We start from the raw sequence: 24410 nt of genomic DNA on the forward strand, positions 1-24410 counted from the left end.
TACTCATACGAGCCAATAGGTGGTATGAATAAAAACGGAGTATAAACTCCGAGTACGTTTACATGGTTCCTTGGTATTTAACGTCTAAGACAGTCTATTAATCCACTTAAATGGTTTCCTGGAGACTTACCGTCCTCTGTTTTTCTGTTTTTCTTCATAAGAAACTCTTCCTTCAAATACATTGAACGTAGCAAGGAAGTATTTCTTACAAACCATAAAAATAATTAATTTTCTGGTTTCATATAATATTTATTCTAAGAAGATCTCCAGTGGACCCGTTATTTCTTAGTCTTCTTTGCTTTACTGCATTTTTATATATCAAGCCACATAAAAATGTATTTTGTCTCTTGAAACTTCCATTTTCCAAAACTATTCAAACGAAGACTCCTCACTTCTAGTATGGTTTTGTGATTATATATATTTCATTTCACAGGACAAGGAGTATTTAGGAATGCTTTACTTTTGACAATTTTTTTATTCTTTGACACATATCGCTGTCCAGAATTTCGGACTTGCTTTGCTATAGTTTGCTTATGTTGGGAATAATTTCGAAGTATTTTCTTATTTTTATACTTGTTAGAAGACTCCATTTCTATTGTTTCATCATCAGAAAATGAATGTAGATTTTTATCTTCGTCTTCCGAACTAGAAGAATACGTTTCAAGCCTGTTTAATGCAGAAAGATTGAGAAAGTATTCTAAATTATTAAACCTATGTCTGGTTTGGTCAACGTCGAAGTCAGAATCTCTTTTTACATCGACAACAAATTTAGATGAATCTGAGTGTTCATATCTGTTACATAAACTGAGTGACACTATGCTTTTAATTGAATCGCTTACTGTATAAAGGAAATAAGTTCACCTCAGTACGAATTTAAAATAAGATATAGGTACATTTTGTTAAACTAAAGTCGACGGATCAACGAGTTTATAAGAGAAAGTATCTCTCACCACACGCGAAATATCGCAGGAAAAATTTGTGTTGACCGTATAAAGGAAACTAGTCCAGGACAGGTTACCTTTATACAATAATTCTTGTGGTGCCACCATCGTTTCTGTTGTTTATTTTATTAGCTCGGTTGTAGTTCTGCTGATAAACATTACTATTTTTTTAAAAAGACTAAGTTGTCACTCTAATGGCATATAAAACAACATAATGCTATTCTACATCCCACCAGAATGAAAACAATGGTTTCGAAACCGGTAGGGGTGCTTGCAGCACTCTCTGATTGGACTACTATTTTTTTATTTTAAACAATATTCATTAGCATCATGTCTGATCACTGATGCAAGTAGTGATAATATTAAATTAAGAAGAGAAGGGAAATGGAAAAGGGTTGAGCGAAACTCTGAAAAATATAAGAATAATGTACGAATTAAAGCTCGATTATTTGTATTTGGAAAAAGTTATGTTAGTCAAAAAGGAATTACAAAACTTGATAGACAAACAGGACAGGACTGCAGGTGTGTACTTATATAAGGTTTACGACTATGTACAGGGTGGAGCCGTTTCGATATATAAATGAAGGTTTTGTTGGAGAAAATCTACTTATACTTATCTAAGTCTTGACTTACATTCCCGAAGAAGATAAAGAATTTTTTGAGCAACTTAAGGACTGGTCGAGTTTCAATGAAGAATATGATAGTGATTATAGTATTTTTGAGTAATAAGTTTTAAGACTTACTTTAGGTCTTGTTTTTTTTTATCTTGTTTACGTGCCATCTCCGCGACGGAGGTTGGCAATCATCATGGCTTTTTTAGACATAAATGTTTTTTTATATAAAAAGTATTTTTTATACATAAATTAATCATTATAACCTGTAGAGCAGCAGCATTATTATCTTTCATTCATTTATTTTATAAAGGAAACAAGTCCCAGCTCTTAAAACCGTCCTTTTGGCCTTCATAATTTTCAAAGCCAAATTTGCTGTATCACATGTAACTCAATAAAAGTAAAAGTGGAAGATGAACTAACTGACCAAATTGAAGCCGGCAATGGGATAAGACTTGGGATTCCTTGAGTCGTTTATTGTTCAACTTGATCATGGACGAAATAATAAAAAAAGTAAGAACTAAAAAAGGATACCGAATGGAAGAAAAACAACTTAAAATAATCTGCTATGCGGACGATGCAATACTAATCTCTCAAAGTGAAGATGATTTACAACGTATGCTGCACCAATTCAACATAATCGCCAGAAAATTTAACATGTTCATTTCCTCAAAAAAGACAAAATGCATGGTTATAACAGCAGATCCAATAAGATGTAAATTGGAGCTGAAAGGTCAGATAATAGAACAAGTTATGGAGTTTAAATACCTAGGCATCACACTATCTAGCTACGGAAGGCTCGAAACAGAAGTGGAAGATTAAGTGAATAGAGCAAATAGAGCCGCAGGTTTCCTTAATGACACAATATGGAGAAATAAAATTATCGAAAAAGAAATGAAAGGCAGAATTTACAAAACAGTCATCAGACCAATAAGGACATACGCGGCAGAAACACAACCCGACACAGAGAGGACAAAAAGATTGCTCGAAACAGTGAAGATGAAAACCCTTAGAAAAATCGATGGTAAGACTCGGAACAAATCTTCACCGTTACCAGAAACACTGTGCCTGCAAAGAAAAGGGCGAGAACAAAACAACATTCTGAAATTCTTACAGTAACACCAATGAAAAGAGCATTGGAAGAAAAAGAACAAAAGAAGCAGAATAAAAAAGAAAAACAAGAAAATACTGAAAAAGACAAAAGTAAAAACACAAACGAAAAAAACAAAAGTAAAAACACAAACAAGAAAGCCAACAAATTCACAAATAAAACCGATAAACGATCAAGGATAAAACGTCAAGTTTTTGAAGAATCATCGGATGAATAAAATGTCAGTGATAAAGACCCTTATGATGATAACTCTGATAATGAAAATGAAACAGATTTATCTTTTATCTGCTATGATTCTGGGAAAAGTGGCAGAACTGTGGTATCGCTGTACAGCTTGTGGTCGATAAGTACATGCAGATTGTTCGGAGGTTGACACAGCTAAAGATTATCTCTGTGACTTTTGTTTAAACGAAATGAGTTGAAAACAATTTATTACTATTTTTGTTATGAAAATTAAAAATCTAATACAGATAAACCTTACAATAAATTGTGGTTCCTATTACCCGACCTATTGGGGCAATTGGAGCCATTCACTATTTTTAGTAATTTCATAATAACTTTAACATAACTAAATGACGCAATAATAGGGAACGATAATTAACATTTTAAACTAGCTCTTAACCTGGACCGATTTTTTATATAATCTAAAATTTGTTTTTTATTAAAAAATATAGTTAAGTGGTTTCCATTCCCCCATTCTCCCCTACCCTTTATACAATAAGCGCCTCAATTATGAATTATTGTACTCTCAAATTAAACATTAGTAAATATAGTACACGCTAAAATAACTTCACCAAACAGTGACTTATTTCAGTTTTATTCTTAACAAAACAAATGGCTTATAGAGAAAACTAGTGTTGCTCATAGTGGAAAATTCATCTAGTATTGACTGAAGCCACTTTCATTTTGAATAGTACTGTCATGAGATTTTTTAAAATTCTCATTTTTTGAAATTTTATGACTTTCATGCCACCTGCTCATTTGTTACTCTTACACATTTTTGTTATATTAAAAAGCAAACTATCAGGCTATCCAGAAAGTACATTACGTTTTAGAATAGAAAAAAAAAACAAATACAAGAAAAATATTTGATTGTATACATGAGGGGTGTAAAATCAAAGGCGGCAATCTCCACTTTTTCTTGTTTTGAGTTAGGGACGCCATCGGTTGCGTTTTTTTATTTATCTGTTAGATAAAACTATTTGTGAGAACCAAAAACGGTCTTAACTGTATACAAATCGCAGTGAAAAATTCATATTTGGATCAAAAGCGGCAATCTTCATAGCTGAGTGCGTACCAAACACGGCAATCTCCGCTGCGGCCAATAAAAGCCACGTAGCGCTCGCATGTGATCAACTGTGAATGTCGTGAACTCTGCCGAAACCTGTGAATATATACCCGAACTTACGGATATTTTAGTTTAAGTGATATGCATATAAATTGCTTTTACATATTATATTATTTTCTTCTTCTTGCAGTATCGTCTCCTATCGGAGGTTGGCTACCATCACAGCAATTTTAACTTTGTTGGTTGCAGCTCTGAACAATTTTATAGAACTGCACACATACCACTCCCTTAAATTTCGCAACCAGGAAATCTTCCTACGTCTCACATTTCTTTTTCCCGAGATTTTTCCTTGGATTATGAGACTTAACAGGTAGTACTTTTCCCCTCTCATTATGTAGCCTAGATATTCCAGTTTTCTCCTTTGTATTGTTTTTATGACTTCGCATTCCTTCCCCATCTTCAGCAAAACATCTTGATTTGTTACTCTATCTTTCCATGATATCTTGCACATTCTACTCTAGTACCACATCTCGAATGTCTCAGTGTTTTTGATGTTTATCTTTTTCAGTGTCCAAGCTTCCATGCTGTACAACAGTACGGAGAAAACACAGCACCTTAACATTCTCGTTCTTAATTTCAAATTTATGTCCCGGCAACATAGGAACTTTTTCATTTTGATAAATTATTGTCTCGCTATTTCTATTCGCCTCTTAATTTCTCTGGTCTGGTCATTAGTATCAGTGAACCAAACCCTTAAATTATATTATTGTTCAATATCAAAATATATTTTTCTTCACTAAGTAGCCGGCACAATGACGTTTTATTAGTTTCAAACCTGGCAATATCCTTATAGATCATTTTCATATTCGTCAATCTCCAAACATTGCAAACAAAACGGCAATCTCCGAACTAAAATATTAAAAAAAGGAAAAGAAATAATTTCTCAAGCCCCTTTTTCTGCACATCCGATCTCAAAACAAATTTTATATGATTATTTATCAGGTTTATTGTTTTAATGTTTTAATTTCATTTTGTTAGTTTCTACAGTTTTTCGCGGTTTCCCAAAATTATGGAAATGGGAGATTGCAGACTTTGATTTTACACTCCTCACATTTGAAAGAGACACTCAAATACTATTTTTCTACATAACTTCCCAACAAATGCAGGCACTTAGAATAGCAGTAAACTAGCTTTGAAATACCATTGCCATAAAATTCTGATGACTGACACTTCAACCAGGTGTTCAACGCCGTCCCGTAGTTGCGCATCGTTATCAAAGCGCTGCGTTGCAAGCCAGATCTTCATTGCTCGAAACAGGTGGTAGTCGCTAGGTGCAAGATCCGGACTATACGGCGGATGAGGAAAAACCTCGCACTTGAATAGAAGATCACCACAGTTCATCAGTCACAATGCTTGGCCGTCCACTTCGTTCTTCATCGTGCACATTGGTTCGGCCATTTTTGAATTTATTGCACCATTGATGGATTCCTCCTTTAGTGATCACATTGTTCTCATAAACAGGACAAAGGCGATAATTTTCAATTGGTTTGTTGTTTTTAGCCAACAAGAACCGTATTATCGCATCTCACAACTGGCGGGGTTTTCAAACGCGGCACACATGTCAAACAGCTGTTGTAAAATAACGAGAAGAGACAGTGACTTCGCGCTAGCACGGCTGAACAGCTACTCAACAGAAGAACGCCACGATGCTAAGGTGGCCGCGCTAGCCCCGCCCCTAGCGGTTATAGATCAAAACGTAACGAATTTTCTGGATAACCCTCGTAAAAAAGAAAAGAAAATAAATGTCCCCCTTACCCTCGGTCTGGGAATCGCTTTCATTGGTTTCTTGGATCCCATCTTCTTCATTGCATTGTAGTATTTCTTCTGATCCTCAGTCATGAACATCTCCAACGATCCTCCTGCGTATAAATTACTTAAATGATTTTGATATACGTTACTAAAATTGATCTTATTACTTTCAAATTATATTTGAGCTTTAGTTTTAATCCTGACAAGACATCTCATAATGCCACAATTGGTAACTCCACAAATGTTAACGGACAACTCGTAACGACGACATTTCGTAACACCGATAGTTCGTAACTACCATTATTCGTAACGGTATAATTTGTAACGTCAAAATTGAATTATTTTGTTTATTTTTGTTAACATGGAAACCAACTATTATTACAATTGAAATTGAAATCCAAAATACGAGTAGCCGTTCGCATAGCACGATTGAGTGCTTGCTCTATCTATCTTCAATTGAGCCCCATATCGACCCCCTTCTGAGTAAGCATCCCAATTGTTACAACTTCAATAACATTACTCCCTATAGAAGAAACAAGTGATGCATATTTAGCATGTCGTAGGAAATTTTCCTAAATTTGATGACAAAACTGAAGAGTTTTTGCAGTAGTTTGAAAAAGTATCTATACTAGAGGTCATAAATTGAGAAATGGTCGTAGGCGAGATACAGCATTTCCTCCAAACTTATAAAATCATGGTCAACACGCATCGTAATAATTAATATAATAAATCAGTGGCGGCCGGTCAGGGTCGGCAGGGTCGGCAGTGCCGACCCACACATTTATATAGATAGATTTTTTTAATATTTGTATCAGTGAAGTAAAAAATATCTTTCAGATAATACAGACTAAATTTTATTCATGGTTTTTAAAAGGATTTGATCAATCCGAGCGTTAAGTGATCCCTGCGCATAACAGACTTCTCAAAAAATGAATGATCCGAGCCATTCATCTGACTTTTCGGCTAGCCGTACCTAACTCATCTGTAGCACTCCGTAGCTTGACGATTTACGCGTAAAACTCAACGAAATAACAAGTCGATAAGCAAGCGAACATACATTCTCTCCGCAGGCATTAAGCGACAAGTACGGCATATTTAAATTTGCCGGTTGGTGTTTCATTTGGCATCGCCAGATCGCATCGGCAGAAATTGTCAAAAATAATCACGCCGTTTTACGTCGTTTAATTGATCCTGTAATTTTTTTAAGTTGTCAGGAATTATCATTTAGTGGACATGATGGATCGAAGCATTTGTTGAAAATCAAAGTAATTGTAGAGAAAATAATTAAATTGTTTTAGAAATATTTACTTTCTGATTCGAACTGTATTCGTAATACAGAATGAACTAATACATATACCTAATCAAATAGTTACATTTTGAATAACGTTATTGAATCTGAGATTTAGAAAACCATTTGCTTTTCGCTGGAAGTAGATGAAACTTATGATTATCATGTCATTCACAATTATCAATTATATTGTTGTTCGATACGCGTTACGTGGTAATATTTATGAGAGGTTTTTAGGTTTTAGAGACGTGAGTAAAAGCAATAAGGCAGAATATATTTTTGGTGTTGTAAAGAACAGATTAAAATTTTTTGATATCAAAAATAAATTGGTAGGGCAAACTGGGGCAATCTTATGACGGCGTTACTGTGATGTGTGGTGAATTGAATGGTCTCCAGTCAAAAGTCAAAACTACATATTGCATCACAAGCTTTATTTACTCACTATTATGCGCATATAATGAATTTATTTTTGCATGATACGTGTAAAAAAATAAAGAATATCGTCTTTTCTTGCCAGTTTAGCTTACCTAAACGGATTACTGCTTGAGAACAAATTTGTTTCGAAAAAAAGCGAACAGTTTGTCAGACGCGATGACATTTTAAATCTAGATTAGTCTTATCTAAGCAGATTATCTCTGGTAGTTTTAGCATCTGTAGCAGATTTTCGTGAACAACTTTTGGAAGTTTTTGATTTTATTATCGAAGGCGACGATTTTGAAATTGGCGATACCTTGATCCGTGAAGCAATCGGTTTGAGAACTTTATTAAATAATTACTCTTTTAATATTCTTTTAAATATTTTTAAGACAGAGTTTGCCCAAGATATTCATTATTGTTCAAAATCAGTCAACTGACATTATTTATTCAAAAAATAGAATACGAAAGCTGGTGCACAATCTCAGAGATTTTCGTAATGATAGTAGTTTCCAATATATACGCAGTGACATTTTGGATTCGCTTGATATTTCCGAACCATCCCAAAAAAGACAACAACATGATACATCTCTCGAAAAACGAGTAGGTATATCTTGAAATTTTGGATACCTACTAATATATGCAAATAGATACTCGTTTTTCGAATTTTGAAGATTTGCAAATTTTTGACCTCTTTGACGATTCAACATTTAAAAGTTACCTTCGCCAAAAATTTGCAAGATATTTATTATAACAAGTTAGGTACTTAAAAATTATGCCGATCCAAATATTTTCAGAAAGTGGGATAAGTTACAAAATATGTATGTATAATTCTATGTAGTAAGTACTGCAATTCATTATAACAAACTGTTCATCAATTTTCTTATCACCACCACCACCAATTTCTGCCTCAAATAAACGGGATTTATCTTGTCTCAAAAGAATCAACACGTATTATCGAAACACCATGAAACAAGAGAGAATGTCAAGTACATCAAATAAAAAAACAAAAAACAACAAAATCTCCTATGATGATTTAAGCCTATTAGTTTGATGGTATATCTATATGAGGAGACAAAAAAACCTTGCCGACCCTGTCTCCAAGGCCACGAGCCGCCACTGTAATAAATACATTAACATTGGAGCGTTTTTTATTTGTTCATTATTTTGCAGACTTAGTTTTACCACTTTAAAGTGATCATTTAGAATAAAAACTTTAGGTAAAGCAATTCTTTAGTTGTCTTACTAACAAAAATATGTGTGAACTACATTTAGAAAGAAGTGGTCTTGAAAAAAGTATCACTACTTTTAGTGTAGAAGAGTATGCAAAATGAATTTTTGTCTACATCAAGTAATGTTAAATTTGTCAAAAACAAACTAAATGCTGGCGTTACGAATGATACCTTTACCAATAATTGAGGTTACGAATCTTCGACGTTACAAAGTGTCGCTGTTACGAATTACAGCGTTACGAATTGCACGTTACGATAATACGTTACGTGCAACTAAATAATGTTGTCCAAAATAATGAAATATAACAAAGTAAATATATATAATGTTGTTGTTTGAAATATAACAAATGCTTTTGATTTTGTTGCAAATTTAAAGTAGAATAAATAAATAGCAATTAATTATAACTATAACTACTCTGATGACAATCAGTGTCTACTTGAAAAGAAAAAAGTTTCTAACGAAATTAGCATATTAAAATTAGAAAATATGGTAAGTAAGCTAAGGAAATTTACGATAATATTGGATACGTGTGATTCTCACCAATAAACTTTTCATTTTTCTAATTACTCACAATGCAAACTATCTTAAAGTATTACCTAAACATGACTAATAGGGTGGTGCGAAAAAAGTCAAGTTGATAATTCCGTGTCGCTATAGTGCGGAAAAGTTGCGATCGGTAATTACAAGAAAAACAAAAAAAGAATTATTCAAATCGGATTTTATCTTCCGATCCCGCAACAGGACTAAAGATTATGAAAAAAATGAAACTTTACCTTTTTTCCAAAAATTTTTATTTATTCTTCGTGTACGTTTTATTTATTGCTATAGTAAAATTTATTTACAGTTTGCATGGTAGAGTAGTAGAAAAAATTGATTTACGCATTTAACGAATATTTTCCGATCCCGCAAGGTCAATCAAAATCTATAAAAATTTGAAATTTTTGATGATTTTGATAAATTAAAAACATTTTGTTATCTCTTTTTTCTGTTACATTGTGAAGCTCTTCGCTTGTCTAGATATTGTATGACAATACTTAAACAACCCAGGACTCAAAACGAGCGGGTGGTTGCATTTCTTGCTCCACACGCACCCCTCTATCCAACCAACCAATGAGTGTGTGTTTTTTACATTATTTACATAAGTACATTTCTTTTTTATCTGTTTGTGTCCAGTTCTTAAACATCAACTTTGTATTGTGATTTCTTGGTAAAATCTGGCAGCATGGACCTTGATTTAAATGTTTTCCTGATGAATCCATCTTTTGATTGGGGCCCACATACATTAGCATTAGACGATGCTTCCGTGGGCAACTTTAGACACCGCTCGTCAGCTAGCATGTGGCAGGGATAGTTTTGTACATTCCAGTCTGACATGTCTCCCGATGTAATGCAAGAAGTTATATCTTCATTTGAAACTCTTCGAAGAGCTGGTGGAGAAGATAGTTTTGTAACATTCCAGTCTATTATTTTAGTCCTGTGCTTGAAAATTTAAAGTAGGAGGGATGAAATTTCTAATACTTTTGCCCTTGGCTTTAGTCTGTCAGGCTTTTAACACTCTCTCTGGCCCTAGCTCTCTTATGTGTTTCCTTTCTCCCTACTACTTGAAATTTTGAAGCACAGCACAGGACTAAACTAAAATAATGCACTGAAATTTTGCAAAACTATCTTCTCCACCACTTCCTCGAAGAGTTTCAAATGAAGATATAACTCATTGTATTACATCGGGCGACATGTCAGACTGTAATGTACAAAACTATCCCAGCCACAAGCCGGCTGATGAGCGGTGTCTAAAGTTGGCCACGGAAGCATCGTCTAATGCTAATGTATGTGGGCCTCAATCAAGAGATAGATGCATCAGAAAAACACTTAAATCAAGGTCCATGCTGCCAGATTTTACCAAGAAATCACAATGCAAAGTTGGTGTTTGTGAGCAGGACACAAACAGATGAAAACGAAATGTACATTATATAAATAATGTAAAAAACACACACTCATTGGTTGGTTGGAGAGAAGGGAGCGTGTGGAGCTAGAAGTGCAACCACCCCCTCGTTTTGAGTTCTGGGTTGTTTAAATATGGTCATACAATATCTGAACAAGCGAAGAGCTTCACAATGTAACAGAAAAATGAGATAACTAAATGCTTTTTAATTTATCAAAATCATCAAAAATGTCAAATTTTTATAGATTTTGCTTGACCTTGCGGGATCGGAAGATATTCATTAAATGCGTAAATCAATTTTTTTTATTACTCTACCATGCAAACTGTAAATAAATTTTGCTATAGCGATAAATAAAGCGTACACGGATACATAAAAATTTTTTGAAAAAAGGTAAAATTTCATTTTTTTTTCATAATCTTTAGGCCTGTTGCGGGATCGGAAGATAAAGTCCGATTTGAATAATTCTTTTTTTGTTTTTCTTCTAATTACCAATCGCAACTTTTCCGCACTATAGCGATACGGAATTATCTATTTGACTTTTTTCGCACCACCCTAATGACTAACTACTTTACTGAATACTTATCTTCTTCTTCTGTTCATTGAAATTATCAATGATCACACCAATGAACAGGTTAAGCGTGAAAAACGATCCAAATATAATAAAGAACACAAAGTAGAGATACATGTAGATGTTGGTTTCTCTGATAGGCTGCTTGTTCATCTGAAACAAACCAAAGAATATCATATTTTTGACAAAATATGTTATCAATCGAAGTAGCACAGAAAACGACAATAAATATCGTTCCCATACCACCAGATTAACAACAGGTGGAATACGTTCTTTGGTTACAACCTCCCGAGATTTTCCCGAATTTTAAATAATTCACGTCCCATCTGCTCAGCGTGGTAAAAGTTCCAACAAGAAAGATTCCTTAATATTCAACAAAAGGGTAAATGAATTAAAAATGTATAAACATTTTCAATTTCTTTGCAACACGAAAATGCAACAGCTGCATAATACTCTGGTTAAATTGGAGAGTGCAGGAAGAGTCTATACCGGTTTCGGAGGTTTTTTCCTCCTCATCAGTAGTCCCATATCCTCATCTCTCCGATTTCCCAAAAACTATAAATCATACAGGATGCCGAGGAAATTAAGATAAGGGAATTTTAAATAATTCACGTCCTCAGCGTGGTAAAATAGGTGGAATACTTTCTTTGGTTCAAAATCTCGCTTTTTTGGTTTATTGAAAATCTCGGGAGGTTGTAACCAAAGAAAGTATTCCACCTGTTGTCAATCTGGTGGTATGGGAACGATATTTATTGTCGTTTTCTGTGTTACTTCGATTGATAACTTATTTTGTTTTAAGGTAGATGGCACTAGTTCATTCGCGGCATTTCGCTCTTTGCAATTCGGAAAGGCCCAAAGCATGGTACCTGGGGAAATCGGAGAGAAGAGGATATGGGACTACTAATGAGGAGAAAAAACCTCCGAAGTTGATATAGACTCTTCCTGCACTCTCCGATTTAACCAGAGTATTATACAGCTGCTGCATTTTCGTGTTGCAAAGAAATTGAAAATGTTTATATATCATATTTTTGCTTTACTCCCATCACAAGACTATTATTAATATATTACACAACCATTTTAGGTTATTGTTTTCTTTGATTTGATTTTGTGTAATTTTTTGTTATTTAATAAACACCAATAAGATGCTTAAGAACGTATGCTTAAGAATGTATGAAGCACTGAGCTCTTTGGGCATACCCGCAAAACTGATTGGATTAGTAAGAATGACTTTGAATAGTACACGAAATCATGTAGTATAATATGGAGAGTAGGGTGCATCGAAAAAGGCGAAAAAAAATATTTTTTTTGCTATGGAAAAGTAATACCTACAAAAGTTGCCCAATCAACTGTTAAGTATTTTGGTAAAATTTCTTCGAAATTGGAAAATATCTTCTGCCCCCCCCCAAGACAATTAAAAATTTTGAAAAACTGTTAACAGACGAAAAAATTTTTTATTTCGAAACGAAAATGTAATAGCTCACAAAACTTGCCTAACACACTATTTAGTATTTTAGTAAAATTGCGTAGAAATAAAAAAATATTTTCTACTCCCCACGGCAACTAAAAATTAGAAAAAATACATTAATATGCGAATTTCTCTTGTAAGGGAAATGTAATACCTTATAGAACTTGAATAAATAAATTCGGTTTAAATTGGAAAATACTTTCTGGTTTCACAAGGCAATTAATAATTTTACTTAAGAAAAGTATACTTAAACATTCTGTTTATAACAAAATAGCCTAACTTATCCGTCTCCCTGACGTCACCCAAGTTTTTTAAAACTAAAATAAATATAAAGCAAAGTACAAAATTAGGCATATAAATATTACAAAAAAATATGGTAAAAGCATTCTATTCGAAGATGTCTTCTGATTTAGCATTAAAGGGAGGCATAATTTTTCTGGAATCAATTCGAGTTTTTATAAATCCATCCATCGAATACACTCCACAAACTGTTAGAGAAGCTTGTGTCACAAGCTTAACACATCGTTCTACACATTGGTTGTGGCAGTGATATTTCTCAATCTCAATAATAAAAGGGTCTAAGTTATAATTCTTAATAAAATCTCGTAGATTGTCACTCGAAAATCTAGAGAATATAATTGGTTCTGTAAGGTGATATTCTTGTTAGTAAATTAACTCAAAGTAGTCGTTTGAATCAAAATTTTTATAGGAGAAAGTTTGAAGACCCTCACGTTTTTTGATTTGGTCACTCGCAAACTTCTTTTGATGTCCAAAGGGTAGATCATTTGAATGTCGCAGACATACAAACCACTGAAGCTGTTTTTTAATATGTTCTTCTAACAGCCGTATTACATTACCCTTAACGCCAGTATTTACGACTGTTTCGCCACATGCAGTAGCTGGATTTGATACTTTCTGATATACCAGACAGCGGAACCCATATCCGAAATATTTGCACCCTGGCTCATGCACAAATGTTATGTGTTCTTCCACGATCGATTGACCATAAAACTTGGTACTGTTTTTTACTTGAGCTAAAGTTTTCTCTTTGCGTCGGTAACTTTCTTCTTTTACCGTTGTTCTCTCTGATTATATTTTTTTTTGTTTTCCCTATCACTCGAGCTTATTACCATTTTTCTGGGACATCTTTGATTTAATAGAAATTCGCGCTCATCCAGAGGCACTTTTTGAGATTTGCTACAAAGACAATTAATCAGAGTGTCACATTTACATGCTGCAAGATCGAAACGTGTAGTTTTACTTTTGTTCTTAAAGCATTGAATTTTATTTTTGTAAAATTCACTGTTTTGCCTGTTCTTAAATGGTTTTATAAGTATCATATATTTGTCATGATAGGCTTTTAAAAGCTGAATAATTCTTGTATGTTACATTATTGGAGTTAAAGCCTTTTTCCATATTTCCTCCAATTTAATTGCAACCTGTTCGGCAATACCAGAAAATTCTGGCTCTTTCTTTTTTGCGTTTTTTTTATCCTCTTGCAACCACAAAACTTCATCGCTTGTTTGTATTTCGGTAAAACATTTTCAGGTAAATTTGGTGGTTGCCCAAAAATGGGGCGGTCCACAGCACATCTTGATTTTATTCCCCATGATACTGGTTTATCTATTTTAAAAATCTTTAATTTACAAACAACGATAATAACAAAGTAAGTCATCGCACCAAACATAAGTGAAAATTACACGCACTGACTCATAAAGCGGGACATTTTAAAGGGGTTGGGGAGACTGAAAAAACAAATAAAACTTTAAATATCGTTTAAATTTGTAATTGACAACATTTTAAGTTTTCTTTAATTGATGTTAGGTCGAGTTAGCATATATTTTATTCCAAATAATATAAATTAAAATTTTCATAAAAATCAGATATTTATCAGAAAATTTGCTTAGAAAATAAATTAAAAATACTAATATGCTGAAAAATAACACTAGCAACTTTTTAACGCTATTAGATATAAAATTTCCAATTTTTATTTTTTCGATGCACCCCAATGGAGAGGTTTCTCATCAAAGAAGCCTTTGAGATGTGGGTTTTTAGAAGAATATTGAAGATCTCTTGGACAGAGCACGTGACAAAAACAAGATGCTGAGAAGAATGGGGACTGAGAGGAAAATCCTAAATATTGTAAAAAACAGAAAAACGAGTTTATCTATGATATATTTACAGAAGAGAAAGATACAACTTTTTATAACTCATAATGGAAGGGAATGTGAAAGGAAGAAAAGGCCCAGGAAGAAGAAAGTGCTCCTGGCCGAAGAACGTAAGAAACTGGACAATCATGGACACACATTCGATACTAGGAACAGCTATAGCCAATGTTCAGTAATGGAGAAGACACCTTAAGAAGAAGAATATTCTACTATACAGTAATTATTGTACACGTGTTTGTGCAATATATTGACGACACTATCGACCCTCTATAATTATTGTACAGAGTAATTATTGTGCATTATGTTTGTGCAATATATTGACGACAATATTAACCCTCTATTGCCCACTTAAACTAGTATAAATGCTGTATTTTATATTAAAGTAAGTATTTTCTCACCTCTCTGGAATCGATGGCATCGTTCATGATCTGGATCCAACCTTTAAACGTAGCTACTTGGAATAAACATAGATATGCTTTGCCGACGTGGTCGAAATTCATTGGAGAGTTATCCCAAGTGTAATTTTCTGCTTTACAAGCATTCACATCAGGGATTATTTCATAACTTAACGTTGTCTTATTACTATCCACACACTAAAAGTAAAAGTTATATAGACCTGTATTGGAATAGCTAATGAATGAAGATTACCTTATAGTATTTACCGGCAAATAACTGCACACCCATGATAGCAAATATCAACCAAAATATTAAGCACACTAGCAGTACATTGAAGATGGATGGTATAGCTTGAACCAATGCATTTACTACTACCTATAGAATAAAGTCAAAATTAGTGCTTCCAAAGCCAGGGTAACTAAACTAAAGATTTTTCAGCTAAACTCCAAAATAGACAGTAGGCTATTTGCATGTTCTTTAACTTTGTTTATGATGGTTATGGTTTAAAGGGCCAGAAAATAAGTAATAATATCATTACATTACATTACTGTAAACACTGAAATAGTGAGTTGTTGAAATTGTTGTGTTAAGCCGGCCAGTCACGGCTTACTGCCAGTGACGGTTTAAGGCATCATGGGGCCCTAGGCGGCCATAAGAAGTAGGCCCCATAGCGACCATTTACTTAAAACAAATTTACAGATATTTATGTTGTTCTGGTAAGTAGTTACTCCAAAAATAAATTACGATAATGTAAAAAAACATTTTTCTTTTTTACTTTTGTTACCTTGCTGAAGATTTAAGTAAAATAAACTGTATCTGATAAATTTATAGTTGGATCTGTTAATGTTTACTAGCAGCACTAAAACGTTCTAAAATTTTGTATCACATAATGGTTAAAAGAGCTATTTAATACTTATTCATTTTCCTATATATCATTTGCACTACTTTAACAGCATCAAATCTAGCTGACCGTCTATAGCTTACAAGTCTTTTAACCGACATTTCGCAACAACTTCTCAATCATAGTTCATAGCTAATATGCCAAAGAAAAAAAGGGATATTGTGTCGATATGTGATTTTGCCCTGGGTATGAGTGCCACCCCTTCGGGGGTGAAAAATCATACATTCAAAATAAGTGCGGAAATGGATAAACTGTTTAATTCTAAATAACTTTTGTTCTAGAGTTTTTTTTGCCAAATCAATACTTTTTGAGTTATTTGCGAGTGAATAGGTTCATTTTTCAACAAAAAAAAACACGTTCTTAGACGGTTTTTCGCAAATAACTCCAAAATTAAGTATTTTATCGAAAAAATATTCTTAGGAAAAATATAGCGTATACAAAATTTAAAAAAATGGTGTACCCATGTATGACGTATGTAGACCCAGTATAAGCATAGCATAGTCAGTATAAGCATAATGAAAAATAGGTTCTTATTCGACATATTCCAAATCAAATATGTCAATGTAAATAACCAAAAAATGAAGTACTTTTCGGTGAAAACTCATCACAACTTTTTTAAAGTGTTAAAGTTTAATTTTTGTTTTTTTTTAACCAGTTTTAAGTATCAAAATTAAGCAAGTAAAGCTTAAAATAATGTTGATTCCTTTTTTTGGCAAAAGAATCTTGAAAATTTATGAAAATCTTGAAAAAAATTATATATTATTTATATGATCTGTAAGTTTCACCGGTTCACAGTGCTTATATTTCAAAACATTTGGATTTAAAGTAAAATAAATTTTTTGAAATTTTGAAAAAAATGTCTTTTATTTTCAAAATAACTTAAAAATTATTAGTGATACCAAAAATCTTAAAGAGTAAAAAAATGTAGGTTTTGCTTTTCTGAATATTTCAGATTTTTTTTGGAAGATAAAAATTGGTTAAGATATGACTGTTCAAAATTTGCATACCTTGGGTAGAGAATTTTTCATTTATTAAAAATTAATAAATGAAAATAGTTTCTATCCCTGTGGGATCGGTACTCACCGGAGGGACCGCAGACGTTCGGATACAATTAGCGTCTCTTAGGAAAAGCAATGATGAGTTTGCTAAGTAACAAGACATTTACTCAACACACACACACACACACTACACTAGGTACCTGATTGGAAAAAGCCACTGTACCATGCCAATGGCCATTATTTGTCAAGTCATTAAGCTAAATAAAAAAATTGCATACACTCGTGATTAGTGATTTTGTTCCAGCGCTTTCTACTACAGCCCTTTTATAAACAAGCACTTTATACCGATAAAACTTACAGAGCATATAAACAATACATAAGTAAAGTAGCTTGTGAAGCGGTAAGGATTAATTTCATTTGAGATGTTAATGAACGGATTATTTTCACCAGTTTTTTTAGCCAAAAAATGAGATCAACTTTATTCTGAGCGTATCTTGCTTACTTTTTATGCTAGAAACTTAAAAAAAAACAGAATGCCTAATGGTTTTTTATTTAAACATTTAAACAAGTTATGATGAGCCCTATTTAATTTTTTTAACATTTTTTTTTTAAATTACTGCTTAAATAATTCAATATTAATTAATGCATTTGTGTGGGATGCGGGCCCCATCAAATGCCCTGGCCCTAGGCGGCAGCCTAGTCCGCTAATGGTTAATCCGGCACTGCTTATTGCGGTGGAGTTCGACAAAATCGTGGACGATATCAATTCTGCAGTACTGCAGCAGACAGGCCAGTCTATCTGTGGTCAAATTGTAACGATTTTGTTGGATACAGGTCACCCACGATCAAAATTTTCCAATAAGTGGAATTCGACAAAATTGAACGACGCCGCAGTACCGTGTGTGGCCGGCTTTAATGCCCACTAACTGATAATACACACAACCAAACTTATCTATGGAATATTTCTTATTATTGCAAGTGAATTTAAAAAAAGCAACATACGAAGTCAAACAAGTTTTATTTTAAAGCAATTTAATTACCAATACCTTTCATAGAAATTAAGAACAACGATAAAGTCTTGAAATAACAAATTGAAATTATTTATTTTAAAGTCAATAGCATAAAAAATTTCAATGCAAAACGAATAATGTTTAAATTGTTTCTATTTAATTATGTTTTTTAGTAGTCAGTGTTACCACCCCTAGTCCTATTGTAAGCTTCAAAAAACGTGGGCAAGCTCCTAATCAAATTATCAAGATTTTGTTGTGGTAGGTTGTTGTATTCTTCAAGAGCAGCTCATACTAATCGTGCGAAGTTTTTGGATCATCCTGGCGAGCTCTACTTTTTCTTTTAAACACGTCCTACAAATACTTTATAGGGTTAAGGTTCAGGTGAGCAAGCAGGGCACAGTGATATCTTCTACTTCAAGGAAGTCTGTAGTCACTCTTCTGGTATGTGGAGGTGCATTATCATGCATAAGAATTAAATTTTTGTCCCATTGCAGAGCCTAACTATAGGTTCTAGAACCAAATAAACATACCTGCGAGCTGTTTAAGTTGGTTGGATGAAAATTAAAGGAGTTTTACTCCTTTATGTGAACAGATTTGGTAGTTTACGGTCTTGCTTATCTTCCTCACCCTCTAAGTACTTGACTTCATCAGCTATCTGATTTTGCACATTTTGCCAATTCCCAATGTTCTAGTTTTGATGTTGAAGACACCAATTTAGTCGATCACTATTGTGCTACCTGGATAGCTCGGGTACCCGCATACTCTCGTACTGTATACTCCTTGGCATTTTGGGCACTAAGCTTTTCGATTTTTTATGTTTTCAACTGAAACACTTATCACTACCCCTGTATCTTCCAAAAGCTGCCTTTGGAGCTGCAGGTGAGAGTTTGTTAGGTCTCTTGTAGCTTTTTGGAGAATGAAATAATCGTGGTGAGTCGTTGTTACTTTTTGACGACTTTTCCTTTCTTTATTTTTAACCTTTCCGAATTATTGATACCTAGTATAGTTTTGCTCAGAACGCCCTGTGTTACGCCTATCACTGCAGTTATGCCCTCTGAGACATTTCATGCTCCACAAGACCAATAAAATCTTTCCTCTTTGCACGCCCCATAACCTCATATAAGAAATAATATTTTCGTTTTTGAACGCACAAGTTAGTTTATTTATTTTCATACAATTTGCAACTTAATCTATAACATACCGAGCTGTATTATCTGGTTGTTTTATCAGTGTGCTCATTTTCAATGAAAACCTTTATTCTTCGCAACACTGACATATTTTTTAAAAAGAAATAAGTATCGGTTTAAAGTACATGGTGATTACTAGAGTCATCCTGATTTCTAAGCATAATGCTTATGGTAAATAATACAAGCAGGACTATTTTCTTTTTAAATACGAACGAAATATGCAAAAATAAGTCGTTTCGACAGCACTTGTTTTATGCTTTTGTGCTTTTTTTTTTAAATTTGTATGCCTTTTTTGAATTTTTGTGCTTATTTGGTGCTTTTTTATATATTATTATCATTTGTATAAAAAACTAATTCACTGTACGTGTTTAGCACACGGCCTGAATCGCGTTGCTGAGATTATACGGCTGCAATTTTCATTTGTTATGAGTTGATAAAAAATGAGAAAAAAAATTTTCAATAAAGCTCCTTTAAGGGTGCAACTTTTTAGAGAAAGAGTTCCTAACACTCCATTACCACCGGAACCAGTGTCAACTAATATAGATGGGGTACATGGTTAGATTCAGCTTTATACTAGGCCGAATATTTCGAAAATTTTAAAAGCATTGTATTGGAAGTTAAAGATACTGCTAGCAAATCGATAAAAGATTGTCAGGATGTTTTAGGTAAAACAGAATTACAAATCAATCTTGTTTTTATCAAAATCAACTTTTGTTTTGTGAGTGAAACCATGAAATATTTGGAGAAACAGCAAATGTCAGTTAAGTCGATCCAAAAAATAAACAGTTTTGAAAAAAGATGGAAGGTATCACTGGAAAAATTGGTCAGATAGTATTAACAAAAGTCAAAGATATATTAACAAAAAATGAAGGATTTAAAAAGATAAAGAAAATATTTTCAGTTTTAAATGGAGAACACGTTGAAGATATAAATATGGATCCGGCAGAAGTGGTAAAGTATAAGTATGCACCGATAACCATTGTGGACGTTGAAAGAAGCTTTTCGATATACAAAAATGTTTTGAGTGACAGTCGCCGAAACTTTACGATGGAACATTTAAATAAGTATTTAGTTATTTCATGCTTTAAACAAAAATGATATGTTTTTTATCATGTAAAGCGTGTCGATAAAAATAAGGTTAAAGCATTTTTATTTCAGTTATCTATTTTTTTTTTGTTTATTTTATCTTACGCTGGGGTGCAAAATTAACCGGACACCTTAAAAATGGGTCATTTTTGATGTCTCAAATTTCCTAAACCTGTTGTCCGATTTAAGTGATTTTTTAACACGTTATATCCTTATTCTTTATCAATATCGCTGTAATAATACTGTGGCTAAACAGGTAAATTTTCATTGCATACCGGGTGTACCAATGAAACTGGGTTTTTTTCTTAAACTTCGCGTCACCCTGTGGAATATTCTAGCATTTATAAAATACTCAAATTAAAACCCAACTATAGCCTTGTTTTCTCAACATTCTGTTTTTTGATTCATTCGCTTAAGTAGGACCATAAAAAAGTTAGGAAATTTAATAACTAGCCATGTTGTTTATCAATACAGGGTGTTTCTAAATAAGTGCGACAAACTTTAAGGGGTAATTCTACATGAAAAAATAATGACAGTTTACTTTATAAACCTATGTCCGCAAATGCTTCATTTCTGAGATAGAGGGTGTAAAATTTTTTCTTACAAACTGACGGTTTATTTATTGCTTAAAAACCAGTTGAGATATGCAAATGAAATTTGGTGGGTGTTAAGACGTTGCTATTGTACATTTTTTGACATACAAGTAAGAATTTAATATTCACCATTGGCGCGCATACGGGTAATATAAGCCCTCATATTACCCGTATGTGCGCCAATGGTGAATATTATATTCTTAATTGTATGTCAAAAAATGTGCAATAATAACTTCTTAAAGCCCACCAAATTTCATTTGCATACCTCAACCGGTTTTAAAGCAATAAATAAATCGTCAGTTTGTACGAAAACTTTCAACACCCCCTATCTCGGAAACGAAGCATTTGCAGACATATCGTTGATAAAGCAAACTGTCACTATTTTTCATGCAGAATTACCCCTTAAAGTTTGCCAATTATTATTTAAAAACACGCTGTATTGATGAAAAACATGTCTAGTTGTTAAAGTACCTAACTTTTTTATTATCCACCATGAGCGAATGAATTAAAAAACAAAATACTGAGAAAACATGAGGATATAGTTGGATTTTAATTTCAGTATTTTATAAATGCTAGAATATTCCACAGGGTGATGCGAACTTTGAGAAAAAAGCACAGTTTGATTGATACACCCGGTATACAATGAAAATTTAACTGTTTAGCAACAATACTATTATAGCGATATTACTAAAGAATAAGCCTATAATATATTAAAAAAATCACTTAAATCGGACAACAGTTTTGGGAAATTAGAGACATCAAATCTGACCCATTTTTAAGGTGTCCGGTTATTTTTGCACCCCAGTGTATTAATTTTTAAATTTATAATAGGTACTTACTAGGTCTTAAGCTAAGCTTAGGAATAATTATAAATATTTTATTCTGATTTTCATGCTTTTTTTGTATAATAAAATGCTTTTTTCATAAAATCGTTAGGCTTTTTAAGCGCTTTTTTTGTGATTCTTTATGTTTTTAAATCCAAACTCTAGTGATTACATATAAGTTTGGGTGTGTATAGTGTGTTTACAGGGATTTATGTATCGGATAAAAACCAATGAGAGCTGCCATAATTCTGTCTTAAACTAAGAAAGTCCAGCAGACCAAAAATTTTAATTTTCTGAAATCATTGCATTAATAGTAAAGTGAATATTTGACTTACCCTCATGCCCTGCATACGTGACATCGCACGCAGAGGCCTAAGAGCTCTCAACGTTCTCATGGTTTTGAAAGCTTGAATACCACCTGCTCCAGCCAAAGAAGCCACAAAGTTTATAAGAGATACCATTACTATAAGAAAGTCTAACCAGCACCATGCGTTGGTGAAATACTTCTGGAATCCCATAGCCAACCACTTGATCAACATCTCAAAAAAGAATATGACCGTAAATATCCTATCCATATAATACAGTATATCTTGCAAAATGGGCCGTGCTGACAGATGGACGTCCTCCAAAGCTAGAGCCAAACTACTGAGCAAGATCATGGTGATAACGGCTGTTTCAAAGTACTTGTTTTCTATTAGTTGGAATGTTTTGTAGCGAAGGTTGCCCCATCCCTGCCAGAAGGGAGAATCTTCATCACCAGCCAGAAAGGGAAACTTTTTGTAACACTTTTCTGGGAAACAGTCTGCGGAGTACTCATCAATAATTATGTCTTCTGTTGCAGCATCTATGATAAGATCTTCATCCAAAGGTCCTTGGCAGTCGCATTCATCTTCTAATTCTGCAATAAAAATAATTAAAAAAAACAGTTATGCGATTATTGGGAGCAAAATATATTGAATATATGTATATAAAAAATATACCATCCATATTGATAGGGAGAATAGGAAATATTATACAGGGTGCGGCAAACCTCTGGTTTTCTTTGATTACGGTTAAATTATGGGATGTACAAAAAATGTTTTTAACAAAATTAACGTATATAATTTAAAATATCGAAGCCATCTATAATTTAAAATTATTTTAGATTATACAGGGTGAGTCAGAACGAGGGTAGGAACCAAAGTTGTGTTTTTTTTAAATGGAACACCCTATATATTAAATCATTTTTGAATGTATTTTTTAAAATATTAAGAATTTATATAAGTTATCATAGGCCTAAAGTTAACAATTTTCGAAATATTAACACTTTTATTGAGAAAATGGTAATATTCAAAGGGTTGTGAATTAGGCTTTCAAGGTAATAAAAATTTTTATGACATGTCAAAGTTTTTTAGTATACTGTTATTTTTAAATAAATTAACATATTTACCATATATCCATAAAATATACAGTGTGATCACTATTTGCAAATATAAAATTTTCTCATTTTTTGAAGATATTCTTCTTTAGCGGCGAATCGATTGAGGGTAAAATTGTACATTTACCGCGCGCCTGCGCACACTGACAGTATGTAGTTAATTGCTAATCTTTCAAGATAGGTATGTATGTATCTGTAACCGTGCAAATAAGTCATTAAAAGAATATATTAGTGGTTTTAGGAAATGTATTATTTATTATAATTCTTGTGTTTTTGGATTAATAAAATATTATGTAAGCATAGCATTTTTACACTATATGTCGCCGTGTTGTGTGATTATATCCGAAACTTACAAATTTATTTGTAGTGCCTCGATGGAGTAGTTAGAAATGCGTTAGCACTGAGATTGGAAGGTTGCGGGTTCAATTCCCGGGTGATTCATGTTTTTTTTTATTTTTGGTTGTTTTAATAAAAAATTTTTGAAAGTGGTAGATAAGAAAGTTAGTTTGATTTTTAAATAAAAGACAAATAACCTTTTAAGTATATTTACTTCGTTTAAATTACCTATTATATAATAGAAGAATATCTTCTTACGTGCGTACATAGTACACACACATTCTTTTTTTTTTAAATGGGACACCCTTTATATTAACATCGCCTTTTGTAGTAAATATTACAACCTTTCTTTTGGTATAAGGTTGTATGTACCTAGCATGTTTCGTTTTGTAGATATTTAAAGAAAACTATAGATTTTACCTTTTTGCGGATTTTTTATTAAAAATTGTTTTTGCAAAAAAAATAGTTATAATCTGGTTTTTGAAACATACCTACATTAAAATAGCAAATATGAAAATAAAAACGTAATTAAAGATTAAAATAAATCGTATACTAGTACAATTCAATTGAATTTAATATCTTAAAATTATTTTACAAAAAATATTTTACCATACTAATGAATGCATAAATTAGTTACTAAATTAAATAAACAATCAAATTTGATATTCATAGTAATTTTTCTACCACAGCAACTTTCTTGTACCAAATTAATTGTTAGTTATATTGTATTTACGAGTAAGATCAGTTAAACTTTTAATTTACCTTTTAAATTTACTTACATCTTGAGAACATAATTATAAAGTATGCTTTGAAACAAATGAATGTT

At 32.8% G+C, this 24410-nt stretch overlaps 1 protein-coding gene across 1 annotated transcript in view; it reads right to left on the minus strand.

The window, feature by feature from the left end:
• LOC114329190 (sodium channel protein para) overlaps positions 1 to 24410 on the minus strand; it is a 285131-nt gene that overhangs the window by 12857 nt on the left and 247864 nt on the right. Inside the window, exons 21-25 of the mRNA XM_028278218.2 lie at positions 22167 to 22729; positions 15485 to 15607; positions 15235 to 15429; positions 11219 to 11356; positions 5767 to 5874 (exon numbers count right to left, since the gene is read on the minus strand). Of these exons, the coding sequence (XP_028134019.1) occupies positions 5767 to 5874; positions 11219 to 11356; positions 15235 to 15429; positions 15485 to 15607; positions 22167 to 22729 (1127 nt within the window). The remainder of the gene's footprint in view (positions 1 to 5766; positions 5875 to 11218; positions 11357 to 15234; positions 15430 to 15484; positions 15608 to 22166; positions 22730 to 24410) is intronic.

Source organism: Diabrotica virgifera, chromosome 10 (assembly GCF_917563875.1).
Source record: "Diabrotica virgifera virgifera chromosome 10, PGI_DIABVI_V3a".
Lineage (NCBI taxonomy): Eukaryota > Metazoa > Arthropoda > Insecta > Coleoptera > Chrysomelidae > Diabrotica > Diabrotica virgifera.